Genomic DNA, 22,500 nt, shown 5'->3' on the forward strand with positions numbered 1-22,500 from the left:
GACAGTACCCGTGGTATGGATCGAACCCGGGTCTCTGGCGCTCTGAGGCAGTTACTCTACCGCTGTGCCACCGAGCCACCCAAATGCGAGAGTCTAGGGCCAGAGGGCTTAGCTACAGAATCAAAGGACACTCCTTTAGGAAATAGATGAGGAGGAATTTCTTTAGTTAGAGGTTGGTGAATCTGTGTAATTCATTGCCACAGAAGGCTGGGGAGGCCAAAAAAATCAGTAGACATGTTTAAGGCAGAGGTAGATAGATTATTGATGAGTACAGGTGTCAAGGGGTTATGGGGAGAAGGCAGGAGAATGGGGTTAGGAGGGAGAGATAGATCAGCCACGATTGAAGGGCGGAGTGGACTTGATTGGCGGAGTGGCCTAATTCTGCTCCCATCACTGATGAAGGACGGGCTATACACAGTGAAGGATTGTCGGTAGGCGGGAATGGGAGGGAGCTGGAGAAGCAAGGGCCACGCAGCGACCATGGAGTCTCACCTTGTTGGCTCTGGGCATCTTGGGCAGCACCGTGGCCCCGCAGCATTGCAGGATAGTGGCCATCTGGCTGGGGTCTGGCTGCACACCTGGCGTCACGTGGATCCGGTAATCCTGGCGGGATGAGAGAGACACTAATGAATACCAGCTTGCGGAAAGAGCCTCGGAAAAGCAGTTTCAACTCTGGAAAATACTATCAGCGGGCTTGTCGAGATATTGGCCATAGTCGTGCAGCGTGAAAACAGGCCCTTCGGCCCAAATGCTCCATGCTGGCCGGGTGGAGTTGCTGAATCACAGCGCCAAGGGACCCAGGTTCGATCCTGACCACAGGTGCTGTCTGCACTGAGTTTGTACGTGGGTTTTCTCCGGGTGCTCCGGTCTCCTCCCACACTCCAATGACGTGCAGGATTGTAGGTTAATTGGCTTTGGTAAATTTATAAATTGTCCCTAGTGTGGGTTGGTCAGTGTTCATCTGCGGGGATCGCTGGTCGACATGGACGGTGGGCTGAAGGGCCTGTTTCTGTGCTGAATCTCTAAGCTGGGATGCCCATCTACGCCAGTGCCATCTGCTTGCATTTGACTCTCATCCCTACCTTGCCATCAGGCAGCACGGTGGCACAGCGCCAGTGTTGCTGCCTTACAGCGCCAGAGACCCGGGTTTGAATTAAACTACGGGTGCAGTCTGTACGGAGTTTGCATGTTCTCTCTGCCCCTTCAGACCCCCTCTGTGATTCTTACTGCTCCCCGACCATGTTTGAAGCCAGACTATTATTCATTTGTTCTTTGTACCGTCTATACCTCTCCTTTCCCTCTCCCTTGACTCTCAGTCTGAAGAAGGGTCTCGACCCGGAACATCACTTAGTCTCTCTCTCCAGGGATGCTGTTTGAGCCGCTGAGTTACTCCAGCTTTTAGTGTCTATCTTCGGTGTAAACCAGCATCTGCAGTTTCTCCCTGCGGCTATAACTCATGAACTCCCTATAACTGGGAGATACCCGCCGGAAGGCTGGGCCTACCCACTGTGGATAGAGGGCCCAGAGGAACCCACCTGGAGGGCCGGCGAGCAGGCCGGCTGGAGGCCTTGTAGCAGCCTGGGGCTCGACTGGACCGGGTGCCGATCCAAGAGGCCGAGGATGTGGACTACAGCGGCGGAGGTCACCACGGCTACGCTTGGCCAGGCCGACCCTGCGACGGACCTTCACGGTCTAATGAAGATCCCTGCACTTACAACAACTGGGGCTGTTGTGGAAACAGGCCCTTCAGCCCAACATGCCCACACCGGCCAACAATGTCCCAGCTACACTAGTCATAGAGTGATACAGTGTGGAAACAGGCCCTTCAGCCCAACTTGCCCACACCGGCCAACATGTCCCAGCTACACTAGTCATAGAGTGATACAGTGTGGAAACAGGCCCTTCAGCCCAACTTGCCCACACCGGCCAACATGTCCCAGCTACACTACTTATAGAGTGATCCCTCCAAACCTGTCCTATCCATGTACCTGTCTGTTTCTTAAACATTGGGATAGTCCCAGCCTCAACCACCTCCTCTGGCAGCTTGTTCCATACACCCACCACCCTTTGTGTGAAAAAGATACCCCTCAGATTCCTATTAAATCTTTTCCACTGCACCTTAACCCTATGTCCTCTGGTCCTCGATTCCCCTACTCTGGGCAAGAGACTGTGCATTGATCCCATCTATTCCTCTCATGATTTTATACACCTCAATAGTACCACTGGGTGGCGCCGTCAGCGATGGCAGCCTCGCCAACAGTCTGTCTGTCTTTTCATCTTTTTTGTTATTTTTAGTCTGTTTTAAAAGTTTGTGTTAATGTTCTCTGGTTTGTTTTATGTGTGTGGGGGGGGGAGAGGAGGGGTCGGGGGAAACTGTTTTTCAGTCTCTTACCTTGCCAGAGATGCGATTGTTTTCCGCATCGTATCTCCGGTCGCTCTGCAGCCTAACATCATGGGGCTGGCGGCCTTGCTCCAGACTGACTTTGAGCCCCACAGTGGGGCGTACACTTACCATCGGAGCCTGCGATCCCTTGCCTGGGATCGATGCTCCAACCGCGGCCTGCGGATTTCACCATCGAGGAGCTCACAGTCTCGGGTAGAGACCGATGTCGGGAACCTCCAAAGTCACAGACGGTTCGACCAGCCCCGATCCGGGGTCCGATTGCCAGGCGCGGGGGGAGCTGAGATTTCTTCCCGAAGCAGGAGCTTGATTGCCCCGACGCGGAGGACCCGAACACCAGCTACGGGAGCCAAGATCGCCCCGTCAATGGAAGGCTTGGGACCCCAACAAAACAGGGAAGAGAGATTGAACTTTTTTTCACCTTCCATCACAGTGAGGAATGTGGAGGAGTCACTGTGGTGGATGTTTATGTTAAAATGTATTTTGTGTGTTTGTTGCTTTTTATTGGTTTGACTGTAAGGCAAATTCCTTGTATGTTGCAAAACATACTTGGCTAATAAAGTATGATGATTATGATATCACCCCTCATCTTCCTGCGCTCCAATGAATAGAGTCCCAGCCTACTGCTGTATACCAGCACTGTGCCTGAGATGCTTATCTAAGATGTATCGAAGACCTTGTGTACAGTACACAAAAAAGCTGGAGAAACTCAGCGGGTGCAGCAGCATCTATGGAGCGAGGGAAATAGGCAACGTTTCGGGCCGAAACCCTTCTTCAGTGTTTAGTTTAGCTCAGAGATACCCTTCGGGCCACCATGTCCGCAACAACCAACGATCCCCGTACACCAACACACACTAGGAACAATTTAGTTAGACCAAGCCAATTAACCTTCAAACCTGTACGTCTTTGGGATGTGGGAGGAAACCAAAGATCTTTGAGGAAACCGATAAAGGTCACGGGGAGAACGTACAAACTCCATGCAGACAGTCTCCGGTGCTGCAAGCACTGTTATGCCCCTGTCCCACTTTGGAAACCTGAACGGAAACCTCTGGAGACTTTGCGCCCCACCCAAGGTTTCCGTGCGGTTCCCGGAGGTTTTTGTCAGTCTTCCTACCTGCTTCCACTACCTGCAACCTCCGGCAACCACCTGCAACCTCCGGGAACCGCACGGAAACTTTGGGTGGGGCCCAAAGTCTCCAGAGGTTTCCGTTTAAGTTTCCTAAGTGGGACAGCCCCATAAAATAAGACAGCAACTCCACCGCTTTCCACCTAGCGATACCTGTACTGAACTGTGTAGGACCAATTAATTTAACTGCACCCCGGTAACGTGCCATAGCCACAGCGAGCTGGCTCACCTGCAACAGCCTCTGCTCCTTGGCCTTGTGAATGGAGTCGCGCAGACTGAAGTTGAACTTCTGCTCTTGCTCGCGGTCACCCAGCAAGAAGCTGCGGGGGGAGAGGAAGTAGCGGTTCCTCCCGCTCTTCTCCGGGCCCAGCGGGTCGATCGGAAAAACAAGGGCCCCAATGGCAAGTGAGAACACACAATAACGCAAGCCCAGCGAACAAAACTAACCAAAGACGGCACCCTGCAAACGTGGACGCGGGGAGGACGTTTCCACTGGTGGGAGAGTCGAGGACCAGAGGTCACAGCCTCAGAATTAAAGGGTGCTCTTTTAGAAGGGGGAGGAGGAATTTCTTGTCAGAGGGTGGTGAATCTGTGGAACTCATTGCTACAGAAGGCTGTGGAGGCCTAGTCAGTAGATATTTTTAAGGCAGAGATAGACAAATTCTTGATTAGAACAGGTGTCAGGAGTTATGGGGAGAAGGCAGGAGAATGGGGTTGAGAGAGAGAGAGAGATAGATCAGGAGATGGGGGTTAGGAGAGAGAGAGATGATTGAATGGCGTAGGCTTGATGGGCCAAATGGGCGAATTCTGCTCCCATCACTTATGACCTTTGCCTCAGAACCTCTGGGACTTTGTGCCCACCCAAGGAGATGAGGAGGAATTTCTTTAGTCAGAGGTTGGTGTCATTTGTGGAATTCTTGCCACAGAGGCAATCGTGGATATTTTTAAGGTGGAAGATTCCGAGATTTGCATTGGTACAGGTGTGGGGCCCAAGGGCCAAGGCAGGAGTATGGGGTCCTGAGAGGGACAGCCCCATAGAAAGACAGCAACACATGATTACAATCGAGCTATCCGTAGTCTACAGATACATGATAAACGGAATAACATTTAGTGCAAGATACAAGCCCAATCAAAGATTGTCACCTCTCAACAGCCTTGTAGCAGGCCATGATATTCAGTCTCCAGAAAAAAAGTAGGAACTTATGCTCTTGCGGGGGTCCAGGAGGCAAGTTAGGCCCCGGGGGGGAGGTTCAGGGCACCTCCCGCTGATTCTCAAGGCCCTGCTGGTAGATTGCAAACAGGGGCTTAGAATGGCAAGTGACACATACACAATAAAATAGCCCCCAAAAGACCAAAGACGGCACCCTGCAAAAACGCGGGGATGACGTTTCCACTGGTGGGACAGTCGAGGACCAGAAAAGCCTTACAAAAAAGGGTGCTCTTTTGGGGGAGGACTGATGTACAAACAGCACAGGAAAATCTGTGGAAGGGAAGTTGGCCGGTGATTGGACTAAACCCCCTCGGAGATTGTCTGATTGGCCGCCGAAATAATCGGCGCAAAAATATGACAAATAGGAAAATACGCCCAAAAAAACAGCGAATTCCTGATTGGAATGGGAAGGATATCATGCCTGTTTGATAGGACGGGAAGTTTGAAACAGGGGGATGAAACTGTCCCTTGGACGAAACCCCCTTTTCAGACAGCTGTTGATATTGTCCCGATGGGAGATCGGGCAGAAAAAAAGTGACCAAATAGGTCCTCGATCAAAAAAAATCTGGCCTTGCCGAGGTTAAATGGAGCCAAAAATATCATGCCTGTTGGAGTAACTCAGCGGGTCAGTTGCATGATAACAGCTAGAATGAATGGGTCCCGTTTCGGACAAACTGAAAGTCAGGGGAGAGGGAAATGGGAGATTATAATGGAAGGGAGGTTGGTTTATGTGATGACAATAGACAATAGGTGCAGGAGCCCTTTGAGCCAGCACCGTTATTCTTGCCATAGAGGGAGTACAGAGAAGGTTCACCAGACTGATTCCTGGGAAGGCAGGACTTTCATATGAAGAAAGACTGGATAGACTCGGCTTGTACATGCTAGAATTTAGAAGATTGAGGGGGGATCTTATAGATACTTACAAAATTCTTAAGGGGTTGGAAGATTATTCCCGATGTTGGGGAAGTCCAGAACAAGGGCCCACAGTTTAAGGATAAGGGTGAAGTCTTTTAGGACCGAGATGAGAAAATTATTTTTTACACAGAGAGTGGTGAATCTGCGGAATTCTCTGCCACAGAAGTTAGTTGAGGCCAGTTCATTGGCTATATTTAAGAGGGAGTTAGATGTGGCCCTTGTGGCTAAAGGGATCAGGGGGTATGGAGAGGCAAGGATGGGATACTGAGTTGGATGATCAGCCATCATGATATCGAATGGCGGCACAGGCTCGAAGGGCCGAATGGCCTACTCCTGCACCTATTTTCTATGTTTCAATGTGATCATGAACCTGCCCGCTCCCCCACATGCCCCTGACTCCTCCATCTCCAAGAGCCCATCCAGCTCTCTCCCGAAAGTATCCAGAGAACCAGCCTCCACTCGTCTGATGGTCTGGGCTCCGTCCACAATTGGATCTGTTCCCGAACCGACACTTTGAGGGCCGAAGAGCCTGATTCAGCGGAGCTGGGCTCAGCAGACTCACCTGCTTCAGCCATTCTGACGTGACCACAGGGATGCCCCTGGCAACAGCACACATGAACTTGACGGTGCGGCGGATCCGGTTAGCGACCAGGTGCGTGCTGTCGTGCACGCTCTCCACCACCTCGCCCCCGAGCTGCCGGATCACGTCCATCCCCTCTTCATCCACCAGCCCCGTGAACATGACCTGGGAGTGGAGGGGGGGGGAAGATTAAAAGGGTAGTTGGGGAAAGAGGAACAAGAGAAGTCTTAAGCTTTAGTTTCCAGAGACAGGCCCTTCATCACACCGAGTCCGCGCCGACCAGCGATCCCCGCACACTAACGCTACTCACACGAGGGACAATCTACAATGTGTCGGAAAGAAATGCAAATGCTGGTTTGAATCGAAAAGCTGGAGTAACTCAGCGGGACAGGTAGGATCTCTGGAGAGAAGGAACAGGTGATGTTTCGGGTCGAGATCCTTCTTCAGATGCTACCTCACCCGCTGAGTTACTCCAGCATTTTGTGTTTACGCACAATTTACAACTGTAGCGGGACAATTAAATTGGAAGCCTGTAATTCTTTGGAGTGTGATAGGAAACCAGAGCTCCCGGAGAAAAGCCACGCAGGTCACGGGGGGAAGGACGTGCAAACTTCGCACAGACGGGCACCCGTCGTCGGGTTGGAACCCGAGTCTCGATTCTACGCATGCAACTTGGGGGCCGCGGGTGTCAGGGGTTCTGGGGAGAAGGCAGGAGAATGGGGTTACGAGAGAAAGATAGATCAGCCACGATCGAATGGCGGAGTAGGCCCGATGGGCCGAGCGGCCTGATTCCTCCCACCTTGGGGGCCGTGGGACTCTCCGACACGGAGGCCAACGACGAGGCAGGGGACGGCTGGCACGTCTGCCGGCGGGTTTTCATCTGCGGCGGCGCGCTGTCATCTTTCTCGCTGTCGGGCTGACTTGCTGTCCCTGAACTCCGCACCCGTACAGCGGCCATCTCCGCCTCTTGCGAGCTGGGCTGTGTGCACTCCTGTGGACAGGAGAGGCAATGGTTTCACGGGTCAGCGAGATGGTCCCAATTTCCCTGCAGTGTGACTTGATGCAGTGTTTACTTTAGTTTTAGAGATACAGCGAGGAAACAGGCCCTTTGGCCCACCGGGTCCACGCCGACCATCATCCGTGCACATTCCATCATGGAGTGAGTGAGAAAGGAGGCGAGGAGGGACTTCTTTAGTCAGAGGGTGGTGAATCCGTGGAACTCATTGCCACAGAGGGCTGTGGAGGCCAAGTCAGTGGGTATTTTAAAGGCAGAGATAGACAAATTGCTGATTAGAACGGGTGTCAAGGGTTATGGGGGGGGGGGGGGGGGGGAGGAAGGCAGGAGAATGGGATAAGGAGGAAGAGAGATAGTACGGCAATGATTGAATGGCAGAGTAGACTTAATGGGGCCGAATGGCCTAACTCTGCCCCTATTACTTATGACCAGCCTCAGAACAAAAGGGCGTACATTTAGAAAAGAGATGAAGAGGAACTTCTTGTCAGAGGGTGGTGAATTTGTGGAATTCATTGCCACAGACGGCTGTGGAGGTGGAGATGGATAGATTCTCCATTGGTACACGTGTCAGGGGCTTAGAGATTAAGAGGCAGACACCAACCATGATTGAATGGCAGAGTGGATTTGATGGGCCGAATGGCCTAATTCCACACTGCGTCACTGACCTGCTTCCTCCTGCTCCGACCCGTGGTCCGTTGCTGCGATGGGCTGGAGGTTTCTGGGGGCACCTCGGCCACACCCTGTGGGGAAGCCACAGTCCTGCGCTTGGCTCTACCCCTGGCAGCAAACTGGGGGCTCTCCTCCAGAGGGCGAGGGTGGTCGCTGGCGGTGGGCTGCGGTGAGGTCTGCTGCCTGCAGTTGCCTCTCCTGGGCCGGGCGGGCGTCTGCGCTGATGTGGTCTCCGCCCGCTGCCTGGTCTCGCTCCGCTGGGGAGAAGGCAGGAGAATGGGGTTACGAGGGGGAGATAGATCAGCCATGATCGAATGGCGGAGTAGGCCCGATGGGCCGAGCGGGTTGATTCCACCCACCTTGGGGGCCGCGGGGCTCTCCGACAGAGAGGCCAACGACAAGGCAGGGGACGGCTGGCACGTCTGCCGGCGGGTTTTCATCTGCGGTGGCGCGCTGGCATCTCCGCCGTTGGGCAACGGTCCAGTGGGCATCTCCGTCCCCTGCAAACATGGCTGCATGCACTCCTGCAGGCAAGAGAGGCGATGGTTTCACGGGTCAGCAAGAGGCGATGGTTTCACGGGTCAGCAAGATGAAGGAACGGTACTAGTGTGTGAGTGAGTGAGCGAGCGAGCAAGTGAGTGAGTGAGTGAGTGAGTGAGTGAGTGAGTGAGTGAGTGAGTGAGTGAGTGAGTGAGTGAGTGAGTGAGTGAGGCGAGGAGGATTGTGAAGTCAGAGGGTGGTGAATCCGTGGAACTCATTGCCACAGAGGGCTGTGGAGGCCTAGTCAGTGGGTATTTTAAAGGCACATTCCTGATTAGAACGGGTGTCAAGGGTTACGGGGAGAAGGCAGGAAAATGGCATTAGGAGGCAGACACCAACCACGATTGAATGGCAGAGTGGATTCGATGGGCTGAATGGCCTAATTCCACTCCTATAACTTGCAAACGTGAAATTAGCTGTGAATTCCGCCCTTGCCATCTGCACACCAGAGGCCGTTCCACCCATCTATCCCCCTCCTAACCTGTATCTCTAAATTTAAACTGAAAATGGTTCGGTGCCATAAACAGCACACGTCCACCGGGTGGCACCATCAGCGATGGCAGCCTCGCCAACAGTCTGTCTGTCCCTTGTTCCTTTTTTTTTGTTATTTTTAGTGTGTTTTAAAGTTGGTGTTACTGTTCTCTGGTTTGTTTTATGTGGGGGGAGGGGGAGGGGGTCGGGGGAAACTTTTTTTCAATCTCTTACCTTGCTGGAGATGCGATTGTTTTCCGAATCGTATCTCCGGTCGCTCTGCGGCCTAACACCATGGAGCTGGAGGGCTTGCTCGGGACTGACTTTGAGCCCCACAGCGGGGCATGGACTTAACATCGGAGCTGATCCCTTGCCTGGGATCGGCGCTCCAACCGCAGCCTGCGGATTTTAAAATCAAGGGGTCGCAGTCTCGGGAGAGGCCGAGTCGGGAGCTCCGAGGCTGAAGGTTCGACCCCTGACACCCCCCCGATGTAGGACCTTGATCGCCCCGACGCGGAGTGCCTGACCAAGATCGTCCCATCAACGGAGGGAGCCAAGATCAGAAGGCTCGAGGCCCACGACCCCAGGAGAACAAAGAAGGGAAGAGATTGAACTTTTTTTCGCCTTCCATCATAGTGAGGAATGTGGTGGATGTTTATGTTAAAATGTATTTTGTGTGTCTTGTTGCTATTTATTGGTATGACTGTATGGCAAATCAAATTCCTCGTATGTTGCAAAACATACTTGGCTAATAAAGTATGATTCTGATTATGATATCACCCCTCATCTTCCTGCACTCCAAGGAATAGAGTCCCAGCCTACTGCTGTACAACTGCACTGTGCCTGAGATGCTTATCTAAGATGTATCGAAGACCTTGTGTATAGTAGACAAAAGTGCCGGAGAAACTCAGCGGGTGCAGCAGCATCTATGGAGCGAAGGAAATAGGCAACGTTTCGGGAAATGGGCAACGTTTTGCAAATTAAATTCCTTATATGTTGCAAAATATACTTGGCTAATAAAGTATGATTATGGTTATTGATTTTGATTTTGTCACTGACCTGCTTCCTCCTGCTTCGGCCCCTGGTCCGTTGCTGCGATGGGCTCTGGGTTTCGGGGGCCACCTCAGCCCCGTCCGGTGATGTCTCTGCCCGCTGCCTGGTCTCCCTCCGCTGCGGCCTCCTTCTGCCCCGTCTCCCCGTGGCCGACGTCTCGGTCCCGGGCTCCCGCATGTCAGCCTCGGCTCCCAGGTCGGGCGGCGAGGCCTCGGCAGTGGCTGGATCCACCACGTCCCCGTGCTCTGGCGAGATCGTGCCCCTCTCCCCGCTGTCCGCTGCCGCCGATGGTTTGGGTGAGGCTGGGGGCTCGGCCACACTCCCTCCCTCAGTCCCGGGCGGGCTGTCGGGTGACGGCGGTACCGGGAGACGATCGGCATTACCCGCACGCTCCTCCTCCACCTCCCCGTTAGCCCGCTGCTCAGCGCAGAACAACTGCGTCTCATCATTGGCCCAACTCTCCTGGTCCTCGGGTCCCGTCCCACCTTCCTCTTGGGGCTCTGACCCACCGCGGTGCGATGGCAAAGCTGTCTCGGCAGCCTCGCTCACCGGCGGCTCTGCCACACTCTCTGTCTCACTGGTCCGCGCCACAGGGTCACCTGAGGAAGAACATGACAGCAATCAGCCCAACCTGCCCCCCCCCCCCTCCTTTAGGTGAAGGGGAAAAGATTAAACTGGAATCTGAAGGGTAATTTTGGCCCATCTGGTCCGTGCCGACCTGCGATCCCCACCCATTAACACTATTTACACCCTCTAGGGACAATTTTACATTTACCAAGCCAATTAACCTACATACCTGTGGTAGTAGGTGTGTAACGAGAGAGTGTGGGAGAAAACGGAAGATCGCAGAGAAAACAAACGCAGCTCACGGAGAGAATGTACAAACTCCGTACAGACAGCACCTGTAGTCGGGATTGAACCCAGGTCTCCGGCGCTGCATTCGCTGTAAGGCAGCAACTCTACCGCTGAGCCACTGTGACCGCGTTGTGTCTCTAAACTAAACTGATACAAAATGCTGGACTAACAGCAGGTCAGGCAGCATCTCTGGGGAAAAGGAGTAGTGGATTTTTCAGGTCCTTACCCATCTTCAGACGGAGAGTCAGGGGAAAGGGGAACAAGAGATATAGACGGCATTTTGGACAAATGAACGGGAGATATGCAAAAAGCAACGATATTCGAGGAAAGATGGAGCCCAGAATGGCCCATTGATGCACAAAGCAAACCTGTCAAAAGCAATCAGCTGTGTAGGAAGGAACTGCAGAAGCTGCTTCAAACCGAAGATAGACACAAAAAGCTGGAGTAACTCAGCGGGTCAGGCAGCATCTCTGGAGAAAAGGAATAGGTGACGTTTCAGGTCGAGAACCTTCTTCACACTGAGTCTCGGGAGAGGGAAACAAGTGATATAGAAGGTACATAGAACAAATGAATGAAAGATAGTCTGGCTTACAAGGTGGAAGAGCAGGAAGAATCACAGAGGGACCCTTCTTCACACTGAGAGACAGGGGAAAGGGAAACGAGAGATATAGGCGGTAGAGATATACAGAACAAATGAATGAGAGACATGCAAAAAAGTAACGATGATAAACGGAACAGGCCATTGTTCACTGTGGGCTAGATGAAAACGAGTTAAGGGCAATGAGATTCAACAAGATGGCTTTTAAGCTAAAAACATAGATTTTAGTTTAGTTTAGAGATACAGCGCGGAAACAGGCCCTTCGACCCACCGAGACCACTCCGACCAGCGATCCTCTGCACACGCTAGGGACAATTTGCATTTATACCAAGCCAATTTTCCTACAATCCTGTACGTCTTTGGAGTGTGGGAGGGAACCGAAGATCTCGGAGAAAGCCCACGCGATCACAGGGAGAACGTACAAACTCCGTATAGACAGTACCCGTCGTCGGGATCGAACACGAGTCTCCGACGCCGTAAGCGCTGTAAGACAGCAACTCTACCGCTGCACCAACGTGCCTTCCGTACAGCATGAGGATTAACGCAACCGGCTGAAAGCACTTTTTGCAGCAGTGGGAACACGTTGAAATCTTACTTTGAGACGGCTCTTTGTTGACCAGCTTCCTCCTGCTCCGGCCTCTGGTCCGTTGCTGCGATGGGCTGGGGGTTTCTAGGGGCACCTCGGCCACACCCTGCGGGGAAGCCACAGTCCTGCGCTTGGCTCTACCCTTGGCAGCAAACTGGGGGCTCTCCTCTAGAGGGAGAGGGTGGTCGCTGGCGGTGGGCTGAGGGGAGGTCTGCTGCCTGCAGTTGCCTCTCCTGGACCCGGTGGGAGTCTGCGCCGGTGATGTCTCCGCGCGCTGCCTGGTCTCGCTCCGCTGCGGCCTCTCTCTGCTCCGTCTCCCCGTGGCCGGCGTCTCGGTCCCGGGCTCCCGTGTGTCAGCTTTGGCTCCCAGGTCGGGCGGCGAGGCCTCGGCGGTGGCTGGATCCACCACGTCCCCGTGCTCTGGCGAGATCGTGCCCCTCTCTCCGCTGTCCGCTGCCGCCGATGGTTCGGGTGAGGCTGGGGGATCGGCCACGCTCCCTCCCTCAGTCCCGGGCGGGCTGTCGGGTGACGGCGGTACCGGGAGACGATCGGCATTACCCGCGCGCTCCTCCTCCTCCTCCTCCCCCTCCTCCCCGTTAGCCCGCTGCTCAGCGTAGAACAACTGCGTGTCCTCATTGGCCCAACGCTCCTGGTCCTCGGGTCCCGTCCCACCTTCCTCTCGAGGCTCTGACCCACCCTGGTGCGATGGCAAAGCTGACTCGGCAGCCTCGCTCACCGGCGGCTCTGCCACACTCTCTGTCTCACTGGTCCGCGCCACAGGGTCACCTGAGGAAGAACGTGACAACAATCAGCCAACCTGCTCCCCCCTCCCCAGAGGGGCCTCTTCACCAGGCTTCCTGCATCTATTTTATCTGAAGGGGATAAGATTACCCCGGAATCCGAGGAGTAACGTTTCCTCAGAGGGTGGTGGGTGTATGGAACGAGCTGCCAGAGGAGGTAATTGAGGCTGGGACTACCCCAACGTTTAAGAAACAGTTAGACAGGTACATGGATAGGACAGGTTTGGAGGGATATGGGTCAAATTAATGCTGGCAGGTGGGACTAGTGTAGCTGGGACATACATGTTGGCCGGTGTGGACAAGTTGGGCCGAAGGGCCTGTTCCACGCTGCATGACTCGAAATGATGAGCGTTTGACGGCGCTGGGCCTGTACTCACTGGAGTTTAGACCGATGAGGGGGGGATCTCATTGAAACGTACCGAATAGTGAGAGGCTTGGATAGGGTGGACGTGGAGAGGATGTTTCCACTGGTGGGAGAGTCCAGGACTAGAAGTTATAGCCTCAGTATTAGAGGACATTCCTTTAGGAAGGAGGTGGAGGAATTTCTTTAGTCAGAGGGTGGTGAATCTGTGGAACTCATTGTCACAGAAGGCTGTGGAGGCTGTCAATGGATATTTTTAAGGCAGAGGTAGATAGATTCCTGATTGGTATGTGTGTCTGGGTTATGGGGAAAAGGCAGGAGAATGGGGTCGAGAACAAAAGATAGATCAGCCACGATTGAATGGGGGAGTAGACCTGATGGGCCGAACGGCCTATCACTTGTGACCTCGATAGGATTGAAGGCAAGAGCACAGTACAGTCAGGTACAAGGTCGGCGCAGTGGTCGAGTTGCATCATCACCGCGCCAGAGACCCGGGTTCCATCTTGATGCGTGTGTGGAGTTTGCACGTTCTCCCTGTGACCGCGTGGGTCTCATTCAGTTTTCCTCCACATCCCAAAGGCGTGTGGGTTGGTCACTTAATTGGCCCTCTGTAAACTGTCCCCAGTGTGTATGGAACGGGAGTGAGAGGAGTTATAGAGATGCAGCGCAGAAACAGGCCCTTCGGCCCACCGGGTCCGCGTCGACCAGCGATCCCCGCACATTAACACTAGGGACAATTTTACATTTACCAAGCCAATTGACCTACAAACCTGTACGTCTTTGGAGTGTGGGAGAAAACCGAAGATCTCGGGGAGAACGCACGCAGGTCACGGGGAGAAAATACAAACTCCGTACCAACCATCTAGTATCTTTGGTACCAACTGCACCCGTGGTCGGGATCGAGCATGAGCGCGAGTCTCCGACGCTGGAAGGCAGCAACTCTACCGCTGCGCCACCGTGCCTTCCGTACAGCATGAGGACTAACGCAACAGGCTGCAGTCTTAGCCTGAAAGCATTTTTCAAGTGAAAGCCACAAACTCAGCTGTGGGAACATTGAAATCTTACTTTGAGATGGCTCTTTGGTGGAAACTGGAGAGTGGGGGTTGAAGGTCCCTGTGGCATCTTCCCCCGGGCTGCGTGTGGTCCAAGGGTCACCTGTGGAACACTTGTTGTTTAGAAAGGATAATCACAGGACAACTAGAAAAACACAGTGATGGGAAAGCACTAACCAGGTGTTATAGAATTCTCTTCAGCCGGCGTTCCATCTTGCGAGCTTGATACATTCAGGATGAAGCACTGAGTTGGTTCCAGAGCATATAAATCGCTCGTATCTGCATTTTAAGATATAAAGTTAAGATCCCACTACTGGCCACATCTTCCCATCTCCACCACTTTCTGCTTTACACAGAGACCGCTCCCTCCGTAACTCCCTGGTCAACTCGTCCCTTCCCTCCCAAACCATCCCCTTCCCGGGTACTTTCCCCTGCAACCGTAGAAGATGCAACACCTATCCCATTACCTCCCCCCTCGACTCCATCCAAGGATCTCGAGTCTTTCCAAGTGAGGCAGAGGTTCACTCACACCTCCTCCAACCTCATCTACTGCATCCGCTGTTCCAGGTGTCAACTGCTCTACAACGGCGAGACCAAGCGCAGGCTCGGCGATTGTTTCACTGAACACCTCCGCTCAGTCTGCCTACACCGACCTGATCTCCTGGTGGCTCAGCACTTCAACTCCCCCGCCCATTCCCAATCTGACCTTTCTGTCCTGGGCCTCCTCCATTGTCAGAGTGAGGCCCAGCACAAATTGGAGGGACAGCACCTCATATTTCGCTTGGGTAGTTTACACCCCAGCGGTATGAACATTGACTTCTCTAACTTCAGATAGCCCTTGCTTTCCCGCTCTCTCCATCCCCTCCCCCTTCCCAGTTCTCCCCCCAGTCTTACTGTCTCCGCCTATATTCTATCTTTGTCCCACCCTCTCCCCTGGCATCAGTCTGAAGGGTCTCGACCCGAAACGTCGCCGATTCCTTCTCTCCAGAGATGCTGCCTGTCCCGCTGAGTTACTCCAGCATTTTATGTCTACCTTCGATTGAAACCAGCATCTGCAGTTCTTTCTTACACATAAAGGATAATGATGACAGACTGCCAACACTGGTGGCAGAGAATTACATCAGACCACTCTACCCATCTTTCTTTACCTGACTGAAGGCTCAATAACTCTCCCTTCCTCCCTCCCCCCTTCAACGTTCAACATACATTTTTTCTTAAAGGTTTAGTTTACAGATACAGCATGGAAATAGGCCCTTCGGCCCACCATCGATCACCCACCCACACTCGTTCTATGTTGGCCCACTCTCACATTTCTTCCTTACACACTGCGGGCAATTTTACACCGGCCAATTAACCTGCAAACCCGCAGCTCAGTGGGATTCGGGAGGAAGCACGCGCACCCGCACGGTCGCGGGGAGAACGTGCAAACTCCACACAGATAGCACCCGAGGTCAGGATCGAACCCGGGACTCTGGCACAGCGAGGCAGTGACTCTACCCACTGCACCACTGCCCTACATCTGATGTAGAAATTAGCAAACAGCAGCAAAGTAGCATTTTGTACATCAGACGATCATTGACTGGAGTTTACTGGCTGTACCTGGCACTAAACGTTTTTCCTTTGTCATGTATCTATACACTGTAAATGGCTCGATTGTAATTATGTATTATCTTCCAATAGACATTTGGTGCACGAGTAGGCCATTCGAGCCAGCACCGCCATTCAATGTGATCATGGCTGATTATCCACAATCAGTACCCCACTCCTGCCTTCTCCCCATATCCCTCGACTATCTTTAAGAGCTCTATCTAACTCTCTCTTGAAAGCATCCAGATACTTGGCCTCCACTGCCTACTGAAGCGGAGAATTCCACAGATTCACAACCCTCTGTGTGAAAATGTTTTTTCTCATCCCGTTCTAAATGGCCAACCCTTTAGTCTTAAACTGTGGCCCCTGGTTCTGGACTCCCCCAACATCGGAAACATGTTTCCTGCCTCTAGCGTGTCCAAACCCTTAATAACCTTATATGTTTCAATAAGATCCCCTCTCATCCTAAATTTCAGTGTATACAAGCCCAGTCGCACCATTCTTTCAACACCCGACAGTCCTGCCATCCCGGGAATTAACCTTGTGAACCTACACTGCACACCCTCAATAGCAAAAATGTCCTTCCTCAAATTTGGAGACCAAAACTGCACACAATAAACTGCAAAACTGCATCACAACTTTCTGCTGACGTTAGCACGCAAGAAAAGCTTTTCACTGAACCTCGGTACGCGTGACAATAACCTAAACTGAAAGTGAAATGAGGTTGGACACCTGCAGATGGCGGCGTAACAGGCCGCTGCGAAGGGAGATCGCCATTTTCCTGGACAAACCCGTCGCCTGGTTCATTGCTGGCCACTTCTTCGGCAGCACTCAAATCACCGAGCGCGGTGTCACCGTTCACCGTGGTCTCAGGACGTGGGTCGATGCCGTCGGCCGGCTGCTCGGTGCTCTGCTCTGCCGATTCTTCACCAGGATGCTGATCTTCTTCCAAGTCGGTGTCACTGTCGTAATGCAACCGCTTGGGCTCAGCGCTGGATCGAGACACGTTTTCTGCCTCATCGTCGCTGCAAGAAAGCTACTATTAGAAATCGCTCCCAGCGGTAAAACAGGCCGTTATAACAGAGCGGAGGTAGACACACACAATGCTGGAGTAACTCAGCTGGACAGGCAGCATCTCTGGAGAGAAGGAATGGGTGACATTTCGGGTCGGAACCCCTGTCCGGACTGGAATAGGCGGCATTTCGGGTCGAGACAGGCTAGATGCAGGAAGATTGTTCCCAATGTTGGGGAAGTCCAGAACAAGGGGCCACAGTTTAAGGATAAGGGGGAAGTCTTTTAGGACCGAGATGAGAAAAACATTTTTCAGAGAGTGGTGAATCTGTGGAATTCTCTGCCACAGAAGATAGTTGAGGCCAGTTCATTGGCTGTATTTAAGAGGGAGTTTGATGTGGCCCTTGTGACTAAAGGGATCAGGGGATATGGAGAGAAGGCAGGTATGGGGTACTGAGTTGGATGATCAGCCATGATCATATTGAATGGCTTGAAGGGCCGAATGGCCTACTGCTGCACCTATTGTCTGTTGCTATCTGTAAATTGCCCTTGTGGTTGATGGGTGGCCTGGACTCTGTAGGCCAAAGGGTCCGTTTCATGCTGCATCTCCCAACTACCTTCCATCGTTTTGAATTACCCCGTTTAGACGTGAAGACCTTAGAGATACAGTGCGGAATCAGATACTTCGGCCTGCCAAGTCCTTGGCGACCAGTGATCACCCCATAAACTATCCTACACACCAGGGATAATTTACAATTTTAGCAAGCCAACTAACCTACAAACATGTACGTCTTTGGAGTGTGGGAGGAAACCCCATGGGGGAAGGTACAAACTCCGCACCCACAGTCAAGATCGGGTCTCTGGTGTTGCAAGGCAACAACGCTACCGCTGCACCACTATGTCACCCATTTCTATCCGTCTCACAGAAATTGTCTCCAATGTTTCTTCTTCCCATTGCCACAACCCCAGAATATTCATTCCATCCATGAGATTAATGAACCATACCTCTCTGGGACAATGTTAGCTGAAGGAGTTTGACACACTGAAGTGCTTGGATCTTGGCATGGTCGGGAAAAGAGAGATCCTGGAAATAACAAAAGGAAGGCAGGTTCTCATTGTCATGTTTGTAGAGTCTGGAAACAAGTGGAAGTTCAATATTTTAAACTAGAGTAACATTTCAAGTTGAGTTTAGCGTGGAAACAGGCTCTTCGGCCCACCGAGTCCGCACCGACCAGCAATCCCCGCACACTAGGGACAATTTTTTTTAAAACGTTTATATCAAGCCAATTAATCTAGAAACATGTAGGTCTTTGGAGTGTGGGAGGCAACCAAAGTTCTCGGACAAAAAACCCACGCAGGTCACGGGGACAATGTACAAACTCCGTACAGACAAGCACTCGTAGCTAGGATGGAACCAGGGTCTCTGGCGCTGCAAGCGCTGTAAGGCAGCAACTGTGCCGGACTAGGCTGTAGTGGTGGTCTATATCTAAAGAAATAAAAGAAAATTCCTTTGCCCTCTGAGAAATGAGACAAATTCAGAGGCTATCAATGAGATAATCACCGGTTAATCTAATAATAGATGCGGGAAAGGGAATAGCCATCACCAGGGAAATCTGTGAAAAAGAATGGCCTTTGCCAGATGAAGTGGTTGAGGGAAGTACACAAAAATGCTGGAGAAATTCAGCGGGTGCAGCAGCATCTATGGCGCGAAGGAAATAGGCAACGTTTCGGGCCGAAACCCTTCTTCAGACCCACGGCCCGAAACGTTGTACCCACGGCCCGAAACGTTGCCTATTTCCTTCGCTCCATAGATGCTGCTGCACCCGCTGAGTTTCTCCAGCATTTTTGTGTACCTTCGATTTTGCAGCATCTGCAGTTCCTTCTTAAACACAAGTGGTTGAGGGAGATGGATTTAAAAGGCATTTTGTCAGGTACATGGATAAGAAATGTTTAGAGCATCTGGCCCAAACACAGGAAAATGGCCTCGCTTAAATGAAATGCAGTGTCTTGGTTAACATGAATGAGTTGGGTCGAAGAGCCTGTTTTCGTGCTGCCTGACTCCATGTTGGACCCTTAACATCCAGCCTAGGGGGAAGAAGGAACTGGTTTATCAACACTATCAAGGAGGCACTCCCTCAATTCCACACGGCTGGCTACATGGCTGTTTCAAGCCCAGTAATGAATTCTCAGGAGTTTAGTTTAGTCTGGAACTACAACACGTAAATAGGCCCTTCAGACTACCGAGTCCTCACCGACAAGCGATCCCCGCATATTAACACTATCCTACACACACACGATGGATGATTTACATTTGCACCAAGCCAATTACCTACAAACCAGAGATAGACAAAATTGCTGGAGAAATTCAGCGGGTACGGCAGCATATATGGTGCGAAGGAAATAGGCAACATTTTGGGCCGAAACCCGTCTGAAGAAGGGTTTCGGCCCAAAACGTTGCCCATTTCCTTTGCTCCATAGATGCTGCTGTACCCGCTGAGTTTTTCCAGTAATTTTGTCTACCTTCGATTTTCCAGCATCTGCAGTTCCTTCTTGAACATTTAACCTACAAACCGGTAGGTCTTTGGTGGGTGGGAGGAAACCGGAGCACCCGTTGAAAACCCACGTGGTCACGAGGAGAACGTGCAAATTCTGTATAGACAGCACCCGTCGTCAGGATCGAACCCAGGTCTCTGGTGCTGTCAGTGCTGAAATGCAAGTTAATTGGCTTGGTAACACTGTAAATTATCCCTAGTGTGTGTAGTAGGATAGTGTTAATGGTGGTTGGGCCGAAGGACCAGTTTCCGCGCTGTATCACTAAACTAATCTAAATAAAACTAATTTGCTTCCTTGCAACACACAACTCAACTTTAATTGATACGTGTGCAGGAACGAACTGCAGGTGCTGGTTTAAACCGAAGATAGACACAAAAAGCTGGAGTAACTCAGCGGGACAGGCACCATCTCTGGAGAGAAGGAATGGGTGACATTTTGAATCGAGACCCTTCTCAAGACTTAGGGAAAAGGGAAGCGAGAGAAATAGACGATGACGTAGAGAGATAAAGAACAATGAATGAAAGATATGCAAAAAAGTAATGGCGATAAAGGAAACAGGCCATCGTTAGCTGTTTGTGGGGTGAAAACGAGAAGCTGGTGCGACTTGGGTGTGGGAGGGACAGAGAGAGGAAATGCCGGGGTTACTTGAAGTGAGAGAAGTCAACATTTCATACCACTGGGCTGTAAGCTGCCCAAGCGAAATATGAGATGCTGTTCCTCCAATTTGCGTTTAGCCTCACTCTGACAAAGGAGGAGACCTGGGACAGAAAGGTCAGTGTGGGAATGGTAAGGAGAATTAAAGTGTTTAGCTAATTGATACTTTGCTGGCTTGAATTAACTTTAAGACTTCCGAGCGAGGGAGAGACACAAAATTCCAGAGTAACTCAGCGGGTCAGACAGCACCTCCGGAGAAAAGAAATAGGTGACGTTTCGGGTCGTGACCCTTCAGCCCTTTGGGGGTTCCTTGGGTTGGCAAGGGCTGTTCACAGATGAAACTAACATTTGCTTTATGAAAAGTATCAGAAGTGTAGACTTGAAAAAGGGACCTCGAAGAGCAAGTTGGATGGATGGCAAAAAAGGACACAAAAGGCAGAGTTGGAATAACTCAGCAGGTCAGGTAGCAAGACACAAAATGCTGGAGTAACTCAGCGGGACAGGCATGGGAATAGGTGACGTTTCAGGTTCAGACCCTTCTTCGGTGATTTCGGGGAAGTGGGTGGTACAGAGATAAAATGTAGTCGGAGACAATAAGTTAGGTCAGGTAGCGTTTCTGGAGAACATGGATAGATGACATTTTGGGTTGGATGAAGAAGGGTCCTGACCCAAAACTACCTGTCGATAAAATGGACACAAAATGCTGGAGTAATTCAATGGGATAGATGACATTTCGGGTTCATCAAAGCGTCTCAATCCGAAACGTCAGCCATTCCTTCTCTCCAGAGACGCTGCCTGTCTCGCTGAGTTACTCCAACATTGTGTGTCTATATTCGGTGTAAACCAGCAATCTGCAGTTCCGCCCATACACATCACCTATCCATGTTCTGCAGACGCTGCCTAACCCGCCGTGTCGCTCCGGCATTTTTTTTGTAAACCAGCATCTGCAGTTCCTTGTCCCTGCATCAGATGAGCGGCAATTGTTTTACGGGTTAATGAAGGAAGATGGCAAGCCTGCTTACGGGAACCCTTCCATGGAGTGTCGTCATCCTCAGACTCCTTCACGTGGACGTCTGGCTGGGCGACCTGGGCCGGCAGCCTGTTGCGCTGGTGCGCCGGGGTGGGCGAGACCACCATGGAGTCGCCGGTCAATTCTGCGTCGCTGTTCCCCGCCTCGGTGATCCGGTCGCTCTCCGCCCCCTCGGCCCCTGCGCCCGCCCCGGGCTGGGGGAGCATGGACTCCGAGCCGGTCTCAGAGCCGGAGTCGGAGCCTTGCGGGGCGGGCCGCAGCACTTGGTACTGGCAGGCCACGTCCCCGAACAGGAAGAGGTCGCCGTCGTTGATGTCGTAGCGGACGTGCGGCTTGAGGAAGACCTTCTTCCGCCAGGTGCTGTTGAGGCTGTCGCAGTCTCGGATCACGTGGGAGTCCCCCTCGATCTCAATCACCGCGTGGCGTCTGGACACAGACTGCACCGGGATATGAATGTGGCAGTTCTCATCCCGGCCGATCACATTAAGACCTTCGTACACCATAAATTGGACAAGAGCTGAGGGAACAAAATTGAAACAGGTTCATTTGTGGACGCACATCAGTCTAGTTTATTGTCATGTGAACTGAAGTATAGTGAAAAGCTTTCGTTGTGTGCCAACCAGTCATCAGAAAGACAATACATGATTACAATCAAGCCTTTTACAGTGTATAGATACATGATAAGGGAGACACAAAATGCTGGAGTAACTCAGCGGGTGAGGCAGCATCTCAGGAGAGGAGGAATGGGCGACGTTTCGGGTAGAGACCCTATAGGGAAGGGTCTCGACCCAAAAAGTCACATTCCTCCTCTCCCGAGATGCTGCCTCACCCGCTGAGTTACTCCAGCATTTTGTGTCTACTTTCGATTTAAACCAGTTATTTCTTGTACATAAGGGAATTACGTTTAATGCAAGGCAAAGCCAGTAAAGTCCGAACAAGGATAGTCCAAGGGTCATCATGAGGTGGATAGTAGTTCAGGACCGCTCTCTGGTTGTGGTAGAATGATTCAGTTGACTGATAACAGCCAGGAAGAAACTGTCTGTGAATCTGGTGCTCTGTGTTTTCACACTTCTATCTTTTGCCTGATGGGAGAGGGGAGAAGGGAGAGAGTGGCCAGGGTGCACATGTACAAGCACCTTGTTAAATGTTGGTCACACATCTACTGCATTTCCCAAGATCCTGGGAAATGCTGGAGTATGGTTTCACAAGCACGACACCCATTGAGAGCACCTCCAGGCCGTTAGAACTTCAGAAATCAGAGGTGAAAGGGACTTGGGCGTGTCGGTGCGTTTCGGATTCAGACGCTTTAACTCCCAAAAAGTTAAATTTCCAAGCCGAATACGAATACAATGCTAGCATCTATTTAGAGATGGCTAGAATACATATATGTGCGCGTGTGTATTTATATATGTGTATATACACACAAACACATG

The 22,500-nt window shown here is 51.8% G+C and overlaps 1 protein-coding gene across 1 annotated transcript in view; it reads right to left on the reverse strand.

The window, feature by feature from the left end:
• mdc1 (mediator of DNA damage checkpoint 1) overlaps positions 1–22,500 on the reverse strand; it is a 25,227-nt gene that overhangs the window by 283 nt on the left and 2,444 nt on the right. Inside the window, exons 2-14 of the mRNA XM_055631139.1 lie at positions 21,060–21,584; positions 17,836–17,914; positions 16,552–16,844; positions 14,410–14,511; positions 14,246–14,335; positions 12,029–12,805; positions 9,987–10,579; positions 8,276–8,440; positions 7,913–8,173; positions 7,032–7,223; positions 6,215–6,397; positions 3,757–3,882; positions 1–603 (exon numbers count right to left, since the gene is read on the reverse strand). The exon at positions 1–603 is cut by the window's left edge and continues 283 nt beyond it. Of these exons, the coding sequence (XP_055487114.1) occupies positions 409–603; positions 3,757–3,882; positions 6,215–6,397; positions 7,032–7,223; positions 7,913–8,173; positions 8,276–8,440; positions 9,987–10,579; positions 12,029–12,805; positions 14,246–14,335; positions 14,410–14,511; positions 16,552–16,844; positions 17,836–17,914; positions 21,060–21,584 (3,581 nt within the window). The 3' untranslated portion in view covers positions 1–408. The remainder of the gene's footprint in view (positions 604–3,756; positions 3,883–6,214; positions 6,398–7,031; positions 7,224–7,912; positions 8,174–8,275; positions 8,441–9,986; positions 10,580–12,028; positions 12,806–14,245; positions 14,336–14,409; positions 14,512–16,551; positions 16,845–17,835; positions 17,915–21,059; positions 21,585–22,500) is intronic.

This window comes from Leucoraja erinacea, unplaced genomic scaffold, assembly GCF_028641065.1.
Source record: "Leucoraja erinacea ecotype New England unplaced genomic scaffold, Leri_hhj_1 Leri_65S, whole genome shotgun sequence".
Lineage (NCBI taxonomy): Eukaryota > Metazoa > Chordata > Chondrichthyes > Rajiformes > Rajidae > Leucoraja > Leucoraja erinaceus.